The following is a 22,846-nucleotide window of genomic DNA, read 5'->3' as shown; positions in this document are numbered from 1 at the left end:
CCAGGGCACGCCTTCAGTGCCCAACCAGGTCTCCGTAACGCCTATAATATCCGCGCACCCCTGAATCAGATCATGTATTAGGGGGGCCTTATTGGCCACGGACCGTGCGTTGCATAACATCAGACGAAGGCCCAGGCTCTGAGGGTCTTGACCATCCGGGAACGGGAGAAGGAGGGGATCGGGCGCGATCGCCTGCAGACATCGAGCGCCCCCAGAACGACACGGTCCCCCTTCCGCCATATCTGCCCCTCCCACTTACCGTGCAAATGGAACCACCTCACCAAAAGGAACGCAATCCCCCTATAACCTCCGAACCCATTACTGAACCGCCACGAGCACGCGCAAGGACTGGCTCCCACCCGCGGGCTACTCCCAATACCCGCCCTAACCTCCCACCCTCCCCGACGGGTTCTCTCCCCTACCCGTCGAATCCCCCCCCCACCCTTAAAATCCCCATTAAAACTCCCCTTAAAAAATCTCTTAAAACAACTAATTAAAAAGCCCCTAAGCCTCCTATTTTTAGCATGCCACCTCTCGGGGCTCCAAAGCCCGTCCTCAAGGTGGGCCCTCGATAGTATGGAGGGCCAAACTCGCGAGAGAGGGGCATCTCGCAGGGCAAGAAGGTGAGCAAGAAGGTGAGCAACCTATAGTTAGAATGGACTTCCTTCTGACTCCAATTCTGAGTACCATTTTTTAGAGCACCCCTGTTAAAAGAGAAGTTTAAATTTAGAAAGTAAATTTCTCTGCAACCTCAAAATGGGGAAAGCGTGATCACAAAACAAAAAAGGATACTCAAGCCAAACCAGTGGATTTTCTAAGGCTACTTAATGTAATCAAGAACTCACGTAAAGGAAAATTACTTTAGACACAAAACAACCAAAACAAGCGAACACCTTAATAATTGAAAATGAAGTACTCAATTGTTCTATTTCCCCAGTGTGTGTTTTGTTTCACTGAATCTCTTGTCACTTTCTGTACATCAAGCAGGAGTGGTTCACATCAACTCATTTTATTGTTATGATTGAAATATGATGATCGGTCATAGGTGACAAAGATCAGTTTGCAGGCTGGTTGCCTCAAATATTATCCTCATCCTGTGTGCAAATGGAAAGATCTTTAAATACAGACATGGATTCAACTCCAACTGGCTCTGAATTTCAGCTCTCTAGGGATCAGACTCCAGCTCGAAAAAAGTCACTGGATCAAGGGGGATCTGGGACAATAATTGCTATACAATCAGATATAATTAGCTTCCAAAACCTTTTGATCAAGCAGTTTTGTAAGAAATATAGATAGCTTCAGAGTACAAGACGCATGTGTGTTTTTCTAGTGTTACATATCTAATGTTTTTCCTAATACGATGATTTTAGATATTCTGAAGTACAAATCTCATAATCTCCCAATCAGAATAGACCCAAAATGTTTATGAGCTAGATCCAGATAAAACTGCAATTCTGTAACACTTAACAATACACACACACACACACACAATAGCAATTTAATGTCATTAGTGAACAATGTTAATTTTCAAAAGAATAAATAAAATAAATCCCCCAGATGGCTTCAATAATGGGTAATAAATTAGTGTTTTTCCAGATGTTGCTGAACTACAACTCCTGGTAGTTTCAGAAACTACGCAATTATGAAAGATGGGAGATATAATTCAAGAACATCTGGAAAGCTGCAGGTTGTCTATCTTAGTTCTACATTTTGTGACAGGAAGGGCTGAATATGGTAAAATGGAGAGGACTAATACACATATATAGTATTTATATTCATTTAAAACAGAGCATGACATTGAAAAAATGGCTGAAAACCATAAATGGATTTTTAAGGAGAGAGTAATAAAGCCATACAGCTGCCTTCCAAAATGGTTTCAGCAATAAGAGGCAGCCAGGGGAACTGGTGGACTTATTTAGGCAGTGATATATTTAATAGAATAGGTAAAGGTAAAGGTTCCCCTCATATATATATGCTAGCCTTTCCTGACTCTAGGGGGCAGTGCTCATCTCCGTTCCAAAGCCGAAGAGCCAGTGTTGTCCAAAGACATCGCCGTGGTCATGTGGCTGACATGACTAAATGCCAAAGGCGCACAGAACGCTGTTACTTCTCACCAAAGGTGGCCCCTATTTTTCTACTTGCACTTTTTATGTGCTTTCAAACTGCTAGGTTGGCAGAAGCTGGGACAAGTAACAGGTGTTCACTCTGTTATGCAGCACCAGGGATTCGAACCGCTGAACTGGTGACCTTTTGATTGACAATCTCAGCGTTTTAGCCATTGAGACACCCTTTAATAGAATAAGGGAAAGACAAATTATGTTCACCAGCTTCCCCAAAATCTGATATCCTTCGGAAAAACTGAACTATAAGTCCCAGTGAAGACAGTCAATTCTGGCAAGAGATGGGGGGAACAGTATCTGGAAAATATGAAGCTGGGGAAGTCTGTAATATGCATTTAAAAAGGAAGCATGGCCATTTCCAGTTATCACAATCAGGTGAAATCAAAATCCACTTCAACTAATCCTATATCTAAATTTTACTTTAAGACAGCTGCTTTCAGTAACACTTAAAAACCATTTATTGTTTTGAATTAGCTTGAAAGTAAACCCATTACCAATGTGACCAAATGCTAGTGGTCATGGCAGGCAAAACCAACTGCCAGGGATGTAGAATTCAGTTGTGCAGCCTCACCCATTGTCTTCTTCTGCTTTGGTGAAGTATTGAGGAGAAACTCCTTTTGGTCCCACACTTCTAGGAGCTAAGAGGAACTGGAGCTAGAAGGCACTATTTCTCAGGGCAATGACTGAGTGCTGTCAAATGGACTCCCTGCAGATATCAAGCTAGTCCCCTCCTTGAAGGCTTTCAGGTTGTTGTTGTAATGGAATGTAGTCTGGTTTCCAGGAGGGGCTGCATTCCAGATGGCCAAGAGGAAGTTTCAGTAGTTTGGTTGGGAGAAAGAGAGCTCAGAAAGTTCCTTCCTAGCAGTTAATCAGAGTTTATCTTTAATGATGCAAGTAGTTTTAGTTTGGCAAGATTTCTGTTCATAAGCGAGGAAAGAAAAAGAAAAGTGCTCAGAAGTAATTTTAGATATCCTGATTCTCGGAACTTCAGTTGTTAAACATTGAGCTTTTCTAGAGAGTGTTCCAATGATGTTCACTCACTGTGCCATCTCTTTTTTACTTTCTATTTTTGTTATTTTTAGGGTAATACTCTAAATCGGTTGCTTCTGATTTGTTTTTGACGTTTTAATGTACTTTGAATGTTTTAATTTTTTGCATATTACGCAAATCTCAAGGGTCATCAGATGGAGCCAAGATATAGATTGGCAAATAAATAAAACTTTGATTCTCTTCTAAAACACCCAGGATTTTACCCTAGAAAAAGGGATAGGCAGGGTATCTTGGCTGATTGCACTTCTTGAGACCTTGGCAAGCTCCAAGATGATCTTTATTAAGAATATTATTTTGATCAAGACTGCAAGGTTCTCAAAGTTCCTCAGAGGTCTTGTTGTCTGTTTCATTTTCTACCCAACTGAGGAGGTAAGAACGGAAGAGTTCAACAGACCATCCTATATGTCAGGGTATTATATAATGAGAAATAAGAATTTCCCAATTTCAGAAGAATTCATCTCAAAATGTTTAGAACAGTAATGAACAGAATCCCACAGACAAAATTCCAAAGGGGAGAACAGGAGAGTCACACAATTCCAACGAGAAATTAAAAAAGAGACACAGCTTAGAACGTACTATGGATGTAAAGGGTATATGTGAGCATTTAGATAAAAATGCATTGCTTGGCAAGATAGGTTTATCAAACAAATCATCCCAAATCAACCTGATCTCTTTTTTATTGACAGCAACAAGTTCAGCTGACTGCAGGAATGTGATGGATTTGGTATTTAACAAAAACTTCCATGTTATCCTAGTAGAGAAGATGTCAAAATGTTGGCTGGACTCTGCTAATGTTAGATAGATGCTGAAGGTGGTTAAACAACTTTACATTAATGTCTCCACATCCAGTCAGAAAGGGGCACCAATTGGCATACCACAGAACTTTGTTCTAGGCTTAGTTCTGGTCAACATATATGTAATTTATTTGAATGGTGGTGGTGGTTGGAAAATATTAAATCTGCAGAAAACCCAATGGCAGTGGGGATAACAAACATCCCAGAGGACAGTATCAAGGAGGACCTTAACAAACTGGAACAATGGGCCGAAACCAGGACGCTGAGAAATGCAATGACTTTCACTGGGATTATAATAAATCCCAGTAAATAATAAAAGTAAAAAAATAAAAATAATAAATATATGATGGAGGAGAACTGGGTAGCAGTAGATGATGTTTTGGTAGATCACAAGCTAAACAAGAACCAGCAGTTTGATATTCAGTTCTAAACTGCATCTACAAAAACATAGTGTCAAGATCAAGAGAAATTGTTGTTCCTCTCTATTCCACATTGGCTAAACTACACTTAGTATATTATATCCAGATATTACATCAGATTTTAGGAAATACATTGGCAAACTGGAAGGAGAGCAACCAAGGTGATAAATGGGGTGGGGTGGGGTGGGGTGAATCTTATGGCAAATGGTTGAAGACATTCAAAATGTTTTACTAAAGAAAGAACTGCAGGAAGACATAACTATTTTCAAGCATCTAGAGGGCTTTCATGCAGATGGAAAGATTGGTCAGTATTGTTTCAGAAGACAGAACAAAAAATAAAAGGTCTAAATTATAAGGAAATTTCCAACTGAACATTAGGAAGAACACTATTCAGTAATAGAACCAAGTGTTTGGGAGATGGTGAACTCTTCTTTGTTGGAAATATTTAAGTTAAGGCTTGATAGCTAGCTATTGAGAATGCTGTAATGGTAGATTCCTGCAATGGGCAGAAGACAGAATTAGATTACCTTCAACATCTCTTTCAACCTGTATGTATTATGCTCCTATTGAAAAGAAAAAATAAGAATTAAATATAGTGGTATGGAGCAGATAGCTTATTTTGAATCAGAATTAGATATTGAGAAATGGCTATGGAAAATATGTAATGCTAAATATGAGATATAGTAAGACACGATAATTTAATAAAATATTAAAACTGGGCACTTATACAATTAATGACAGATCATAATTCTTGCAATAATGATGTTAGATAAACATGTAATTAATCTTTATCACAAGAATTTTTAAAAAATCTTGTTTTAGGATTAAGAATTTTTTTTAGAAAGTATGGCTTTCTGGTTAGGTTTGAGCTTCAGGGTGCTTTTCAGAATTATTAATAAAAAGACCAAGTCAGTCCATGAAAATATGTTGCTCTACTCTCAAATCTTCATTATAGACAACTCCTAAAAATAACTATCAAAAGAGTTTACTCAGATACTTTCCTTTTTTTTTAATCTGAAAAATGATAGAAGAATCAAAGGAAAATATGAAGTTATATATAAGTAAGGAATAGAGAATATTACTATGACTTCTTTGATAAGGAAGATCTTGATAAATATAAAACTTATTTGAAAGCACCTCTATAAATTTTCCAAGAGAGTTGAAAGTTGGTAGTGACTCCCCAAAGAACAAATACTGAGTTTCTTTCTCTGAAACAAGCATTCTTAAACATTTCTATTTTTCCAAAAAATATTCAGAAGTATCGACAGAATTAAAAAGGGCATCACAACAATTGCAGTGATCCCTGTCTTTTATTTCCTTGGATCAAAAATAGCATTCTCTCTCATTTCAGCCACCAGCAGCATATCCCACAAACACCAGAATTCAGGTCACCCCCACCCCCACCCCAGCATTCCTACTCTACTACCGCCCAAGCTGTTTCCTTTGCTTCCTGTCCAATGCTTCAAAATGTGCCCTTGATTCTTTTCAGTCTTGTATCCCCACCCTAACTTCACTGCACTGAAGACCATAGATTATCTCCAAGTTACACAATCAGTTTTCTCTGCTTTAGAATTGTATTTTGGACAGGCCTGTATGACAACCCTGAATCAGTTAACAGTCAGGGTTTTCCTCCAAAAGAACCGAAGAAGCTGATTGAAGATACTAGAAACAGATTTCAACTTCGCTAATCAACAGAATTCTATACCTTAACATTATGAATGAGTGGGGACATATTTCAAAATCTGCCAGCCAATAACCAGGCTTGAAGTTGGTACAAGGAGTCCTTGGGTTAATTCAATTATTATTCAAGGTACAGCATTGCTGAACAAGGAGGTGCTTGATCCTTGAAGTCAAGGATCACAGCATTCTGATGGTCACATTATCACAATTTGGGCACTAGGCAGTTGGCTCACAATTACAACAGTTGCAGTGTCTTATAAGTGTCTTATATGATCTTTATTTGTGACCTTCCCTGTCCTCTTCCCATAAGCAGTCAATGGGGAAGCCAGCAAGGAGGTTGCAAGTTGCTCTAATCATTTTTTGCCTGACCGCCTGTGCCTAAAGCACAGGCCCCTTAATAGTGCCTACCCACAACTCCTGTCCATGCTTTATAGCACCTATCTGTGGCAACCACCCATCCAGCTGTCCACACTCCTAGTACCTACCCATGGCACCTGTCCACCCACACTCCATATCGCCTGTCCTTGCTCTACATCACCTGTCCCCATTCTCTACCCACTGGGATGCCCACTAGCCTGCTTGCCTGAGACTTCTGCTTCTTCCCATGTCAGTTATGTGAGGCCCTTGCTTAACAACCTGCACAGTCATGGGACTGTCATGACTGCCTTTGCTAAATGATGTGGTCATGTGACATTGTGCTTTAAAACTGTGTTAGCAGTGATGGAAATTCCATAAAACTGCTCAGTTTCTTTTGAAATCAGGAGATTTCATTGAGGAATGAACTCACATCAAAAGGTTCCAAGCAATATAAGAACATCTCAAGAAACACAGTATGTCTTTAATGCATTACAATTGCTAACTGATAATCTGTTAGCATTTTCAATCTGTATCACACACAATTTGTATCTGCATAACCAACCTGTCTTCCACTCTCTTTCATCCTGCTCTTCCTAGCTTCCTTATCCCAATTTAAATCCTCCATTAATTTAGTCATTCACTTTAGCAGGGCTTAACACAACTATATTTATAATCACTACATAACAGTGGGAATAGGAGCAACTTCTGACTCCCTTCCTGCTTCCCTATTGAGTTTCCTAGTAGGAAGCTGACAGAAAGCATCAGAAATCCTTCCTTTTTTTCCTTCTTCCTTCCTTCCTCCCTCCCTCCCTCCCCAGTTCCCAATCCCTGCCACTTCTTCACCATAGTCACTTCTAAAGTGTGAAAAACCTCCACATTGGATCAGAAAATTCCAAATTTAATGGCCTGAGCTATATGATGGGAATGAGAAGATATGCATGTGTCCTTCAAGAATGGCTAGCCAGACGTCCTGAAATCAAAATTAAGGACTATGTAGATCTGTCTACTAATCAAAATTAATCAAAAATTAACGGGGTGAGCTCCAGTTACTTGTCCCAACTTCTGCCAATCTAGCAGTTTGAAAGCACATAAAAAATGCAAGTAGAAAAAAATAGGGACCACCTTTGGTGGGAAGGTAACAGCGTTCTGTGCGCCTTTAGCATTTATTCATGCCGGTCACATGACCACAGAGATGTCTTCGGACAGCGCTGGCTCTTCGGCTTTGAAACGGAGATGAGCACCGCCCACTAGAGTTGGGAACGACTAGCACATATGTGCGAGGGGAACCTTTACCTTTTTAGATCTGTCTTAAATCTTCCTTTTTGATTAATGTCAGGAATTGTATCCTCTCATGCACTTCATAGTTAGTTGGAGTGCAGTGCAATTGTTTTCTCTAGTTGTGGGTGCCTCCTTCCTCCCTCTTGACTTTATCTGATATTCTGCCTATCACCAGATTTGCGTCTTTGACTCTGGGGACAAGTGCCAGAATTGCAAGCTTCACTGCTGCCATGTAATAAGAGGTTCAGCACTGATTGGGGGAATACTCTTTAGGACTTACTAACTGGCAGCAAGACAGAAGGAAGATTTTAGAGAGTGCTTGCAGCTGTCCTGGGGGGATTCCAACAGACTGCCTGCCATGCATTTTCCCACAGCACAACTTGTTTGGACCACAGTTGGCAAGAACAATCCATGGGGGGGGGGGAAGAGTTGGATATTGCTCCTAATGACCAACATGTAGATTACGTAGAATGTAGGCTAGCAAGTTTTATGTGTTTATATGTCTTTTATAAAAGGAAATATAAAAGGAGGAATTGATCTACTCAAGCACCTGGAAAGGAATAAAGCATAGGAGAGAATAAAGGTTGGCTGGAGTTCAAAGTGTATGCTGTAGAGCAGGGGTAGTCAACCTTTTTATACCTACCACCCACTTTTGTATCTCTGTTAGTAGTAAAATTTTCTAACCGCCCACGGATTCCACAGTAATGCACCGTGTATCCTCGTCTGTGCATGCCTCTTGCATATCGTGGATTGGGGGGGGGGCGCTGGCTACCAGCTCTGCTTGTCTGTTACAGCTGGGTGGTGTGGGGGGAGATGCACAAGCTATTCTGGCACGAGGCTCTTTTGTTTGCAATCGCACTATAGCGCCATTTAGTTTCATTTACGTAACGTGAACTAAACCTATGCACGGGCAATACAAATAGTATATTTTCAGAAATTTAAATTGTCATGAGCAATTTTATGAAAACTTAATGAAAATGTTTTTAAATAATGTTATGATTTTTTTCAAAAGTCAATGTTGGAAGAAATGTCCAACTGGGTTCAGTTGCAAGTGGGGAAAAAGACACTGGAAACATGGAGACTGCTTGGAAAGATGGTTTAATGGTGGACAGGAATTACATAGCTTGAGTTCCTGAACAGGAGCACATGGCTTGTGTTCCTGAGTAGAAAAAGTGATTACATGCTTCAAGGTGTTGGGTGAAGAACCGGAGAGGAAAGGAGAAGAGGAAGGGAAGAACAAGATGCTTACTGCCTGAGTTTATACTCTCTGTGGGGCTCCACCTTGGTGTTTCCTGTTCCTGTATAAGAAATGTACCCTGATTGGTTGTCAAACTCCCAGGTGGTCTAGGGGTCTTAGCTAACTCTGTACCCTGATTGTACCCTGATTGGTTGTCAAACTCCCAGGTGGTCTAGGGGTCTTAGCTAACTCTGTAGATTGTCTTTCAAGCTTGCTTGAGCCTTGCGATGTAGTGCCTTTCTGTTGCTAGATGAGTCCTATTGTGTTGCAAATGATGGTCCATTGACAAAGGTGGGGGGAATGATTGAGCTTGGCAGAGGCCTTAATGGCCCATTGACAAAGGTGTGAGGAGGCAGGAAGCTGCTTTGTTTTTAGAACAGGTTTCTCCAATTCTCATCCAGGGGCAAATACTCTGCCCACTTCAATATCCTCCAAAATATTTCATTCTTCTAGGAGAGGGTTGAGTGCTAACTTTCTACAGTCAATTAAATTAAAAAAAAAAAGGAAAGTGCTTCAGTATCAGACAAAACCCCTACCGCCAACCATGAAAGCTGGAATGCCCACTAGTGAGCGGTAGGGACTAGGTTGACTACTACTGCTGTAGAGTTTACAACTCTGTTTTTATTTGAAATATTATACAGGTATTTCAGGAGGAAACAACACAACTTTTCTCTTTCCTACTCACTAGAATGTATCTATCCAATATATAGATATAACGTTATCTATATAAAAATGTAACAAATTTCAGTGTGGAATTAACTACTCTAAATTAATATAGTAGAACAGGAGAAACATAGTACAGGAGAAAAGCCTACTTTATTTCTTTCTGCTCCGGGTTGTCTCACATATATATCCCATAACAAGACAAAAAGTTTGGAATATGCTGCAAAAATATGTTACATTTCACTAGTTCTACCTTAGTTAGTCCCATCTAATTGCAATTAATAGGACTGTCCTAAATAAAGGAATATTTTCTTCACACTTGCATACCAAGAAATGTTTGTCATTCAGAGGAAAAAATTAGAAACTGTGTGACAAGCAGCTATGCAGCTCTAATGAACTATCAAGCTCAGCTAAAGCACAGCATGTTGAAGATTTCAAACAAATAAAAGATATAATATTCTAGAGATGAAAATGGAATTTTGCAGATGTAGTTTATTGGGTTTAAAACTTTTAATTTTATCACTTTATAGAATTTGATTTCAAGTAGAATCTCTCTGTAGCAGATTATATTAAAAGGCATAAGCTTTCAGGAGGTGCAGCTCACTTTATCAGATTCATAGAAAATAACCTCTAGATGAGCTTAACTGTTAACTTCAACTGTTTTGGAGGGAAACTTGAACTACATATTTGGGCGGGCTTTTTCAAGTATTATGGATTGGTTGAGGCCCTGTGGACCCAGAGTATAAAAGTACAGGGATTTGCCTGTTGTGACTGAGTTCCTGTTGAGTCAATAAATGCTGTTGCATTTTTGCTGGTTTGTTCTTGCCTACTGCAGCCCACTACACAATAGTGGTGACGAAGGTGGGATGATGCAGAGGAGAGAGCTGCTGCTAACCAAGAGACTGAAATCACTAGGTGTCAGATGGGGTAAAAGCCCTAGTGGAACCATGCTCCCTGCCCTGCCTGCCAGTAAGACACACTGGAGGCACAGACATGCCTGAGGGATCCATCCCCAGGACTTCTAAGTGCAGCCCAGTTCCACACGCAGTAAGACAAGGTGTCTCAAAATGGCTAAACTGAGAAGACTTAACGAGTTCGATATTACTCACCCAGAACAGTGGAGTTCATAACATCTCCTGAGTAGACAACTATCTCCAGGCTAATCAGGTCACGGATGACGGTCTGGAGACAGCAACCCTACTATGTGTCTGCGGACAAGCCACGTTTGATATCACCAACAACTTGATAGCACTGGCATGCTGTGGGGGACAGCATGAAAGAACAGAGTGCAGATTCCACACAGCAGTATGCCGTGCCTGTGGAAAGCAAGGGCACATTGCCAGGGTTTGCAGAGGTCATCAGCAGGAAATGAAACCTGCGGCACAGCAGCACAAGGGGAAAGGGCCCCCAGGACAGAACAGAGTTGAATACTGCTCGGGAAGGCATAGCATCCAATGCACAGGGGCCCAATGCCCCATCAAAGAAAAGATAAGACTCCAACTAAAACTTCAAGGGGTCCCATGCTCCATGGAGCTAGAGTCTGCATTGGCCCTGTCCATTATCCCCTCCATGATTTTCAACCACATTTGCAAACATAGCAGATCCCGCTCAAATCATTGAACTTAGTGCTAACGGACTTCCAAAATCATGTTCCGATCAGGGCAAAGCTACCATTAGAATTCAGAGAGTCTGAGGGTTCCCTCAGCATAGTGGTCCTAGAGAGGCCATGCACCAGCCTCATAGGACTGGACTGGTTTGAGGCCCTGGGCCTCAGGGTAACAGGCATCTGTCAAACCCAAATAGCCAATCTAGAAGCACTATGCCAACAATACACTGATGTTTTCAGCACTGAAATGGGTCAATATAAAGGGGTACCCATTGCACTCAACCTTGATCCAGCAGTAACTCCAATCCAATTAAAACTGCGCAGGATTCCCTTTGCATTGAAGCCTGTGGACTGTAGCCATTGAGAGACTCCCATAGTGATCCCAGTTAAGCCTAATGGGGACATTCACATTTGTGCAGACTACAAGTGCACTATAAACGAAGTACTACAACAGCATACTTACATACCGTAACCCACATCCTTGCCTTGTTTCAGGGAGGCCAAATCTTCGCTAAGCTAGATCTGCCCAGGCCTACCAGCAGCTACCAGTAGATGACGCTACCATAGAAGCACAAACAAGAGTCACACAAAGAGGTGCGTTCTGAGTGCGCCACTTGCAGTTTGGGGTAAGCGTAGTACCAGGCTTGTTCCAAAGTATTATGGAACGAACACTGAAAAATATTCTTGGCATCTGCCTGTACTTTGATGACATCCTGATTGTGGGGGAGTCAGCGGCAGTCCTGGCGGAATGTCTCCACACAATATTCCAATGTTTCCGTGAGGCAGGCCTAAAATTCAAGAGGGAAAAGTGCCAGATCGGTGTGGAATACACAGAATTCCTGGGTTTCTACATTGACGCTGCCAGAATCCACCAATCTGAAGCTAAGCTAAAGGCAATTCAGCAAGCCCCCACTCCAAAATCCAAGGAGGAGCTCCAAGCATTCCTGGGCTTGCTCAATTTTTACCATTCCTTACCACATAAGGCAGCCCTGACAGAACCACTACACTGCCTACTGGACAAGCACCCTGGGTCTGGTCAAGCACTCAAGGCAAAGCGTTCAAGGTGGTAAAATCACTGTTATCCTCAGACTCCGTCCTAGCTCATTTCAACAAAACCCTATCAGTAATACTAGCCTGTGACGCTTCACCATATGGCATTGGGGCATTGGTCCCCATCATATACTATTCTAGAACATTATCACCGCTGAAAGGAACTATGCTCAGATAGACAAAGAAGCCCTCACCATAGTGGCTGGCATTAAGAGATTCCATGACTTCTTATATGGACGCTTCTCGAAAAAATGAACTGTCAGCCCACAAAGGATGTGTGCTATGGGGCAGCAGGTCATCATTCCACCCAGTCTTCACCTCCAAGGTGCTGGATTCCCTAAATGAGGAATTGTACGGATGAAGACTCTAGCCAGGAGCTACTTTTAGTGGCCAGGCCTGGACAAAGACATAGAGAAGCAAGTAAGGAGTTGCCAGATCTGCCAAGAAACTGGGACAGAGATGCCAAAAGCACCAGTGCACCATGGGAGACCACACACACCTCATGGTCTCACATGCACATTGACTTTGCAGGCCTCTTCCAAGAGCAGGTGTTCCTGATAGCAGTGGACAGTTATTCCAAGTGGTTGAAAGTGGCACTGGTTTCATCGATAACAACAACCAGTGTCATGTGAGAGTTGTGCCAGCTGTTCACCACACATGGTCTGCCAGATGTAATCATGTCCGACAACAGTGCACAATTCACAGCAGAAGAGTTTTAGTCATTCCTCAATGCCAACATGATTTGGCACATAACATCCGCTCCATTCCACCCCGCAACCAACGGTCAGGCCGAATGAACAGTCAAGACCATAAAGGGGGCGCTCAAGCAGATGACGAATGGGGACTGGAATCACTTCCTGGCAAACCTCCTCCTGTGTCAACACACAAGTCCCAGTACAGCAACAGGTAGCAACCCAGCCACTGCTCACAATGAAGCTTGACCAACTTCTCCCAGGCAGAGTAGTGGCGGAGACAGCTCAGCCAATCCCCCCCAGGAATTTACAGCCAGCTGAATTGGTCTGGGCCAGGAATTATGGGAACAGGGCATCTTGGGTTGCAGTTAGGGTAACTAAGGTAATGGGCCCATTGTCATATGAGGTTACTCTGGGGAATGATCATATATCAGATGCCACATTGATCAGTTATAGCATCTACAAGCCAGACCAGTTCTGGACGAGGATCCCAAGGCTTTATCAGACCCAGTAGAGAACTGTTTTCTTCCAAGTTTGCCTACACCACCCATGGCCACCTCCAGAGAAATGGAGGTACCAAGGGCCACAGAGCCACGGGCAACCAAAATGGCCCTCAAGACTCCGTCCAATACTCCACCTAAACAGGACTCTCCAGTAACATTACTGCAATCCACCAGGAGCTATGGGCCCCCAGCCTATCTTAAAGACTATGAATATTGAACAGACTGAGGGTAAGAATTATCCTAGGGGTGAGGGGTGTTATGTATTGAATATAAATATAGTTATGTTAAGCCCTGCTAAAGTGAAAATAACCTTTGGATTATTATTAATGTCCACTGTTTTGGAAGGAAACTTGAGCATTCATACCTGGGTGGGCTTTTTCAAGTATTATGATTGGCTCAGGCCCTGTGGGCCCAGAGTATAAAGGTACAGGAATTTGCCTGTTGTGACTGAGTTCCTGTTGAGTCAAAAAAAGGCTGTTGTATCTATGCTGGTCTGTTCTTGCCTTCTGCAGCCCACTACACAATACCCACTGCTTTTTTGCAATACCATGTATCATCCTGTTTCTGTTTAGGTAAGGAAATACTTCTGAAACGATGACCCAAAGGTCACAGGTTATCTAGGAGATAGCTAAACATGTCACTTGGTCCATATAACAAAACCTGCCTCCTTTCCCATTCCAGCTCATATTAGTGGGAGAGATTGATAGATATTTTTTTCTTATGTCAGCTGGGAAAAGCACCAATTGCTGCCCATTAACTTGCCCAACAATAAACTGTTAGGAAACCATCATTTGCTGCCCTAGTTTCCAAGGCAGAGTAGAGACCAGCTATGTCAATAGAACAAATTAAAGATGGCAGGGGAGGGACTTTACTTTATGCTATGTCACAGCCTGAAGCAACTGCATTAAGCTGGCTGTCTCTTTAGCTGAGGTAGTAGAAGTAGCAGTTAACTGAAGAAAGTGACTATAAAGACAAATCCTGGATTTCAAGAAAGAGGATTTTAATAACCCCAGAGCAATGATATTTAGAATCCATGGCAGGAGAATCTAATAGAGAAAGGGACTCAAAATAGATGAGCTCAACAGTAAACAATTCTCTGAGAAGAACTGAGAACAGAAGAATGTAGCTCCAAAATGCTGAAGATCTGAAAAGAGAAAGACTATATGAAGGAAATAAAACAAAAATCTTGTCACAAAGGAAAAGGAATACAGGCAGACAGTTCAGTACTGCAGAGCCTGTATCAGGAAAATTAAATCTTAGGATGTAAAGACTAATTAAAAAAATAAAAAAAACCAATTTTTTGAGATATGCTCAAAAAGCAAGGATCAGTAAATCAGCTGCTCAGTGAGGAAGACAAGATGCTAACAAGTAACCAAAAAAATCAGAGCTAATTAAATTATATGTTGAGAATAGCCTTCTCCAATAAAAACCATCCAAGTATCCCAAGGAATTGTGAAGATTAATAAAAACATAATCAGAGAAAATCCCTTTACTTTGAGTTTAAATCTCTCAAATCAGATGAACTGCACCCTTATCAGCTCTCCCAGGTAAACCAAACAGAAAACAGAGGAACTAATTCTATTTTATTGTAAAGCTAAATTAACAGAATCTTCCAAGTCTGAAAATATCACATTCCCACCATCTATTACAGCCAGATCAATACAGGCAGATCCTCCCTAAGTTTTTTTCTCTGACTGTTAAGCAACTGGGGGTTCCACCCACCCTCTCCTATTTGTTAGTTCCCTAACAGCATCTCATTCCTACATACCATTACAATCCTAGAGGAATAAAAGAACCAGCTGATGGTCTGACTAAACCTTTACATATCTATCTTTTAGAAAACCTGGAGAAGGGCCACATAACTGAAGAAAACTATTGCTTCTATCTCCAGAAAGAAGAAAAATAAACTCCAACAGATTAGTCAATATGACAATGATTTATGGAAAGTTGATGAAAAAGAGATTGATTTGCAAGTACCTTTAAAGCAAAGAATAAATTATAAGAAGTCACAATCAAAATGTCAACAACAAATCATTTTATCCCATTATTTTATAAAAGCTATGGAAAATTTTCTTAATAGATTGTGGAAATGTGGACATGATACAACTCAGTATCAGTAAAGCATTTATCAAAGTATCTCATGGCATAGATTAGTAAAGTAGATTAAGGATTTCCTCAATGATACGACAGTTGAATAATTATTCAACTTTGTTATGCATAGATTAGATCCCAACACAAATAATAGGCCTATTTCTAAACATTACACTATAATAAGGATCCAGATAAAGGGAAACATTTTAATTGAAGGACAATGAAGATGGCAGAAGATTAAGGCCTATGAACTGAATGAGCTATACAGGTATAAATATACAGGTAAAAAGGTAAAGGTAAAGGTTCCCCTCGCACATACATGCTAGTCGTTGCCGACTCTAGGGGGCGGTGCTCATCTCCGTTTCAAAGCCGAAGAGCCAGCGCTGTCCGAAGACGTCTCCGTGGTCATGTGGCTGGCATGACTCAATGCCAAAGGCGCACGGAACGCTGTTACCTTCCCACCAAAGGTGGTCCCTATTTTTTCTACTTGCATTTTTACGTGCTTTCGAAACTGCTAGGTTGGCAGAAGCTGGGACAAGTAATGGGAGCTCACCCTGTTACACGGCAGCACTAGGGATTCGAACCGCTGAGCTGCCGACCTTTCGATCGACAAGCTCAACGTCCTAGCCCCTGAGCCCTTAAATATACAGGTAACATCTACCAAATACATGAAAGGATATCACACAGAAAATCTGATCTTTGGTGGTGCAGGATATGGAATACAGGAATAGATTCCAGAAGACAGATTTTGATAAAGTGTTAGGAAAAAAATTGTAACAGTGAAAACAGGCCAACCATGAAACCAAGTGCACTGAAAGATGGTAGGTTCTTCTTTGACTGAGTTCAATTAACAGCTAGACTATAATCTGTCAGATGGTTTAATTTGGAGCTTTGCACCTGATCATTCAGGCCATCAGGGCTAACACTGAGTGAAGTGTTAACCCTGATGGCCTGAATGACATCTTCCAACTATGATTCTACTATGGGCTTGCCAACAAGCCTTGAATCAGCAGGGTCACATTTATTAACAGAATCACACTAATTTCATCAAGTGGCTGATCTTATAATCTTCCTTTGCTTTCTTTCCTCCCTCCCTTTCCTTCACCCTACCCTACCCTCCCATTCCATTCTCTTTATTTGATATGCCTAGAGAATAAGAGGGGACGTGGTGGCTCAGTGGCTAAGATGTGAGCTTGTCGATCGAAAGGTCGGCAGTTCAGCAGTTCGAATCCCTAGTGCTGCACAATGGGGCAAACTCCTGTTACTTGTCCCAGCTTCTGCCAATCTAGCAGTTCGAAAGCACATAAAAAATGAAAGTAGAAAAATAGGGACCACCTTTGGTGGGAAGGTAACAGCGTTCCATGTGCCTTTGGCATTTAGTCATGCCGGTCACATGACCATGGGGATGTCTTTGGACAGCGCTGTCTCTTTGGCTTTGAAACAGAGATGAGTACCGCCCCCAAGAGTCGGGAACCACTAGCACATATGTGCGAGGAGAACCTTTACCTTTAGAGAATAAGAGAACATCCTTCCCTAATATTGGGAGAGGGTTTAAAACAGGTCACGAACAGTAGGAATGATGATACCACAAGAAAAAGTTGTATAGCAACCGCTTTAATGTTAATAAAAGGGTCTGTGCAGAGAACAGAGGCATTGTTCAAATAGCTATTTCCAGAGTACCTTAAGAAAAAAGGTAATAGTTAAATTAACTGCTGTTTTCTGCTATTTCTTTGTGTTAGTACAAATGGAGCATCAAAATGTGACAGTTCTAATGGGGGGAAAAATGGTAGCAAATCCCGTAGCCCCATCCTCTAACAATATAGCAGGCAGACTTTTGTTGTTGAGGAATATTGTTGGATTCAGATGATTCCCAGATGTTCATCTTGCTCTAGTCTAATCAATGGTCTAAACTAATTTACAGGTTCCAGAGGGGCCAAAGCTTGGGTAGAACGAACAGCCTTCACACATGGGGAAGAAAGAGGACAAGAGATTGTACAGAGGTGGTCAGCAGCAGCCAAGATCCGAATGCCACATGAAAACACTTCAGCAGCTGCTACCATAAAATGGCTGCCATGAAAGTTGAAAAGTTTTCATTTACTATTTATTAGGTCTGTCATACTCTTATGGTTGCTGTTTTTTCCATTAGTCTACAAGCTGTTCTTTACCACTAATCCCTGCCTTTAAGAACTGGGATCTCTTCCTCCAGGTAATACAAGTCCTACCACGCAACATTCTGATATCTCCCAAATACTGTATCAACATACCTCAGGACACTCAGATTTGGTTTATTGGTGTACAATGATGGTGCTCAATGTTTTCCTGCATTGGTTCATAATATCTATTAGTGATTGGCTGTTGGAGGAGAGCTGTGTTAGTCTAGGACACACAAAAACAGAACTGTGGTAGCACCTTTTGTTGTGACCAAGGCAAATACAATTCAGTCCTCAACAAACTTATTTTATTAAAACAGCTGAGAATTAATTCATTCTCAGCTTAGTTTAAAACAAAATTCTTAATAACCAGTCCATTGGCCTTATCACCAACCTTTGATGTCTTTGGCAACCTGCCAAAGGCTTTTCTTGGCAAAACCCCCATAAAGTTCAAGAGACGCTGACAAGAAGCATGGAAATCAATGTTGCTTTTCCACAAAGAACACGTCTGTTATTTTAAGCCTTATGGGAGTGGCCAATCATCTTCTCGCCTTACTCCCAAGTTGTCCTTTTTTCTTCAGCTGCTCTTGCCTTCTGGCAGCTCTTCGCATGCGTGCACTAGAAAAGGCACCTCCTGTTTCTCTGCCTCTCTGCTGTCTGCCTCTGGAGGTTCCAGAATCCGTGCATTGCTCCCAGATGGGCCTGGCCCCATCTCTGCCTCCGATGCAGAGCCCTCATCCGGGCCTTCCCCTGACTCTAGGACTGGCCCATTGTCCTCCCTAGCCTCCTCACTGTCTGACTCCGTTGCCAGGTCCGTGGGCTGCTGGAGGACCACAACACCTTTTCCAACTAACAAATGGTATTAAAAGTCGTAAGTTTTCATGAGCTGCAGCTCACTTTATCAGGTGGTACATGACTGAATCCTGAGGGATACTATAACACTGTCTCCGAGGCAATAATACCCATGGTACTTATGGAGGCACCTATGCAGTCTGCATCTGACAAAGTCTATAAGGGACCCAAAGGATTTTGCTAACTACTGACTAGTTTCTTTGGGGGGAAATGTTCAAATGACTTCAATTCTACCTTCATTCTTGATTGACATTGATTTCCATTTCATATTTATCTCATTAGTAGACTGCCCAATAGGAAAATGTATATGATAGCTAGATTCCCTTCAATTTCCTGGCCCTTTTGCAATGGAAATTAGATGTAGTAAAAAAAAAAAAGCCAGATTCTCATCAGAAGCTATAAATGTATACTAGGTATTTGTTTGAAGATATCTGACGTATCTACGCAGATCTAAGCCTAAATATTATCCAAAGTGTTTTAAATGTTTGGATTTCAAAGAAATACTGGATGCAATAAATAAAAATATCTGCAATAAAATTGATGTTGAGTGAAGAGCTACCTAAGAATTGCCCTGATCTCAGCATTCCATGACTATGTCACTGATGTCTGTATTTCCAGAGCTATGGATGTCAAAAGTAAGGGAATGAAGGCCAATAATTACTTATAAGGTCCAGCAGTCAGAAGAGGCTTTAGGGGCATATGCTGGGTACAAATTAGCACTGGGATAAAACCATTAGTAAGAGATGATGGCAACCATTTGTCAAGTGAGCCTCCTTCCAACTCATTAACTAAGATGGTGTGTGTTCTTTACAATGACTTTTCTGCATTGTATGCTTTGCTGGGATGAAAGAGCACTTTGATGTAAGTGTAGCGTGCCTACAATCTTACAATATGTCTTCTCTTTTACTCTGCTCCACGATTACTTGGTATCCCAGATACTTGAATTATGGAAGAATGTGGAATACTACTACTGGTATCACTCAAAATTGCAAAATATTTATAATACACAGATTTTTAACGAAAAGCAACATTGTGCAGAGCATTTATGATAAACATATACTAATAATCTTACTGGATAGTGAGATGGGCAGCATATAAATTTAAAAAATAGATAAGCACTGGGCTACATTCTTTCATTAAACACTTTACAATGTCTTTGAAAGCTTATCTCTGAAATCTGTTTGCAATATGTTATCAGGATCAAGTTCTGAACAATAGTAAGAAAGCAAAGAATATCTAAGTGCATTTAAAAGGACTCTCCTTTGAACTAAATAAGATGATAAACTACAATCGTAAGGATTATAAGGGGCAGGATATCCATAATGAGGGTATGTCCTTATGTTGTACATTTGTAGAACAAAAGCAGAGGGGACAACTATAGAAATTTCAAGCAGAGTTTAATTTGGAATGGAGACTTCCAGAGCAATCTATTGACTAAGGAAACATAGAATTAACTAAGGCAACATAGCAGTCAGCTAAGGAAACATTGCCATGGGCTACTGATAATGTAGGGACAAGAGATTTTAATGGCAAGACAGTTAAACCAGCATGTCCCAAACTCATGCTAAAGTATCTAAGTATTTTTTTAAGCATAGCACAGTAAAAATAACTTAGACATGAAAATATTCAACTATTTTATTGTGCATATTTTATAGTCCAAGAGACATTTACACAAAGCCATAACCAATGTCTAAGGATACTGATGAATTAGCATTGTTGCTACTTTTTTTGAATTGTGAATAGTTTTGCCTGTAAGTGACATATAAATTTTAACTTAATATATAATCTAAAGATAAAAGCACATTACACCACGTCTTCCCAAATATAAAATGAGAATGGGAATTGGCCCAGATGCAGAGTAATAGAGTATTCCTTGTTCTATTCTTTAAACAAAGAAAACCAGAATGAGCGTATCTCCAGTTTGATATAAAGAGACACAGGTGAGCCTTCCTTTTTAAAACTAGATTTGTACTATGTTTGTCAAGATAGTATTTTTTTTCTTTATTCTTCTTATGAAAACACATAATGCAAGACCAGGCTGGAGAGCTTGTGGCTTACTGCCAACCATCCATCCCTAAATGTTGTTGATATATGAATAGGTTGGTGTGGCTCTCAAGTGCAGCAGGTGCATAGGCAACCTGCAGATAAGGGGGTGGAACCATTTCTTCCAAAATGCAATGGCAGTTTAGGGAAGTTGTAGATTTCTAAAAATTTATTATTCCCTTGTTGAGGTACAAATGAATTAATGACTTACTTGCATCGCATGTAAGAAAGAGTTGTCACATCTACCCACTTCCCTTCTCCAGCAAGCACACATAAAGGTTTCATTATTTCGGTCATCCATATACAAAAATATGCAGTTCACCAGCCAGAATAAACAGAACTTCTGTCTTTGTTCTGCCATGTGAACCCAAGACATAAACAACAAAGACATGGAAGGCCGCTGAAATTAAATGAGATGTAACTACACAAAAACAGCATATACTCATATGGTGCAGCCAGACTCTTCTGATTTTCAGACACATTCGGTGACACTCCTCCAAGGACTTTCATTGCTGCCATTTCCCACCAACACAAGAGGATGTGTCCCTTTGGGTCCTATTCCATAAATGGTCACAGACATTCAGGGGCACATGCCATATTCCAAGTGAGATTCCCTTGCTGGATGTACATGGTGCAAAGAATGACCCAGAATTAAGTTATCTTGCCACTTTGAAAAATACAAGTGGCTATCGAATAAGGGTGGATAGAGGAAACAAAACTAAAAGGGAAATAGGAAGATGGACATGGAAAGACACAATGTAAGATGAATAACTAAAATCTAAATTAAACTGACAGCTTCAACCTACATCTGTATTTGAATGCCACAAATCTGATATATCATGTTTATTTCAGACAATAAAGCTCACACATTTGAGGACAGTTTACACAAGAATGTGTGTAGATCTATAACTATGGGAAGATAAACAAAGAGAATGCTGGAACGTCAACAGGTACAGCAACAGAGGTCAGAGAGGATGTATAGAGAAAGAATGGGTGTGGACCAAGGAGGAAGCTAGGAGGAAGAAGGCTAGATAAGAAAAGGGGCACATCTGTTAGAGAAAAGGACAGAAAGGCAGACAAAGCCCTGGAGAAGGAAGGAGGAGGAAAAGACCCTGGAGAAAAAAATCCTAGATGTGGCTTTATGGGTAGGGGGAATCAAGATTGCCATGTAAGGAGATGGAGTAAAGTCGGGGAGGAGAAAAAGATGATATGAGAGATGGGGAAGAGATGGGCAGGGGGACTGCTGCCCTGGCTGAGAGAAAATATCGGAGATTTATCCTACCCTTAATAGATAGCCCTCTTTCCCATCTCCCCTCTCACTCCATTCCTGGGAGGCGCAAGTTGCAGCCATGGAAGAGTACCCAATCAGACCCCTAGTAAGCAGCTGGTTGATTCCTGCCCCATTTTGACTTTCTTTGTCCGGGAGGGGCGCTCTCCAAGGGGAGAAGACAATGCGGCTTCCAATATCAAGAAAGGCGCGATGGGGGGGGGGGGCGTGATTAAAAAAACACGCGTGGACCTATCCATTTTCCTTCCTTCCCCCTTTCGTGCGTCGCATCTCCTTCGTTCTGCTCCACAGCTTCTTCCAATCTTCCCCATCTGACTTATTGCACAGAAAGTGGGAACGTTGAAAGAACGGCAAAAATAAAAGCACGTAGATCTTGTCCCCACCCCGGCACGACTCACCTTGACCGAACTCGAAGGGATCGGGTGGCAGACTCCAGACTCCCTCCATCCGAAGCATTTTAAGGCACTGCGCCCATCCCTCCGAGCTGCCCCACCCACCGTAGCCGCGGAGAAGAGAGGGGCCTCGACAACCCCGCAAGCTCCCTCCACCCCGCTGCGCCCCGTGTGCTTTCCCCCTACCAGTCTCGCAGCCACTCACCCTGCGGGCTGGGAGGCTCCCCCGGCTGCGTCTTGCCCAGAGCTGACCAGCCGGAGCCGACGAGCAGTGATAAGAGGATGGCGAAGCGCATCGCCACAGCCGGCGCCCACAGCATTCTGGCCGCCCCCACCGGCTCCTGCTACCCGGCCATGGCGCGTTCAGAGAACCCCCGGCGGCAACCGAGCTGGGTCTGCAGGATCCGGTTATGCGCCGGCGACAGCAGAGGCGGCGCTGCGATGCTGCCCCAGTCCGGCAGCCCCTCCTGTCCAGCAAGAAGATTGGGGGAGCTCGAACGGCTCCACCTACCGGGCGAACGAGCACCGCGATCGCCTCGCTCTTGCAGCCGCGGCTACCGCCTACTTCTTCTCCAACGCTC

The 22,846-nt window shown here is 41.8% G+C and overlaps 1 protein-coding gene across 1 annotated transcript in view; it reads right to left on the bottom strand.

The window, feature by feature from the left end:
- FAM171A2 (family with sequence similarity 171 member A2) overlaps positions 1-22,736 on the bottom strand; it is a 64,261-nt gene extending 41,525 nt beyond the window's left edge. Inside the window, exon 1 of the mRNA XM_058181277.1 lies at positions 22,471-22,736. Coding sequence (XP_058037260.1) covers positions 22,471-22,585 — 115 coding nt within the window. The 5' untranslated portion in view covers positions 22,586-22,736. The remainder of the gene's footprint in view (positions 1-22,470) is intronic.
- Between the last annotated feature and the right edge of the window lie 110 nt (positions 22,737-22,846).

This window comes from Ahaetulla prasina, chromosome 4, assembly GCF_028640845.1.
Source record: "Ahaetulla prasina isolate Xishuangbanna chromosome 4, ASM2864084v1, whole genome shotgun sequence".
In the NCBI taxonomy this organism is placed as follows: domain Eukaryota; kingdom Metazoa; phylum Chordata; class Lepidosauria; order Squamata; family Colubridae; genus Ahaetulla; species Ahaetulla prasina.
The sequence above is the reverse complement of the archived record's forward strand: the minus strand, read 5'-3'. Positions and strand labels throughout refer to the sequence as shown.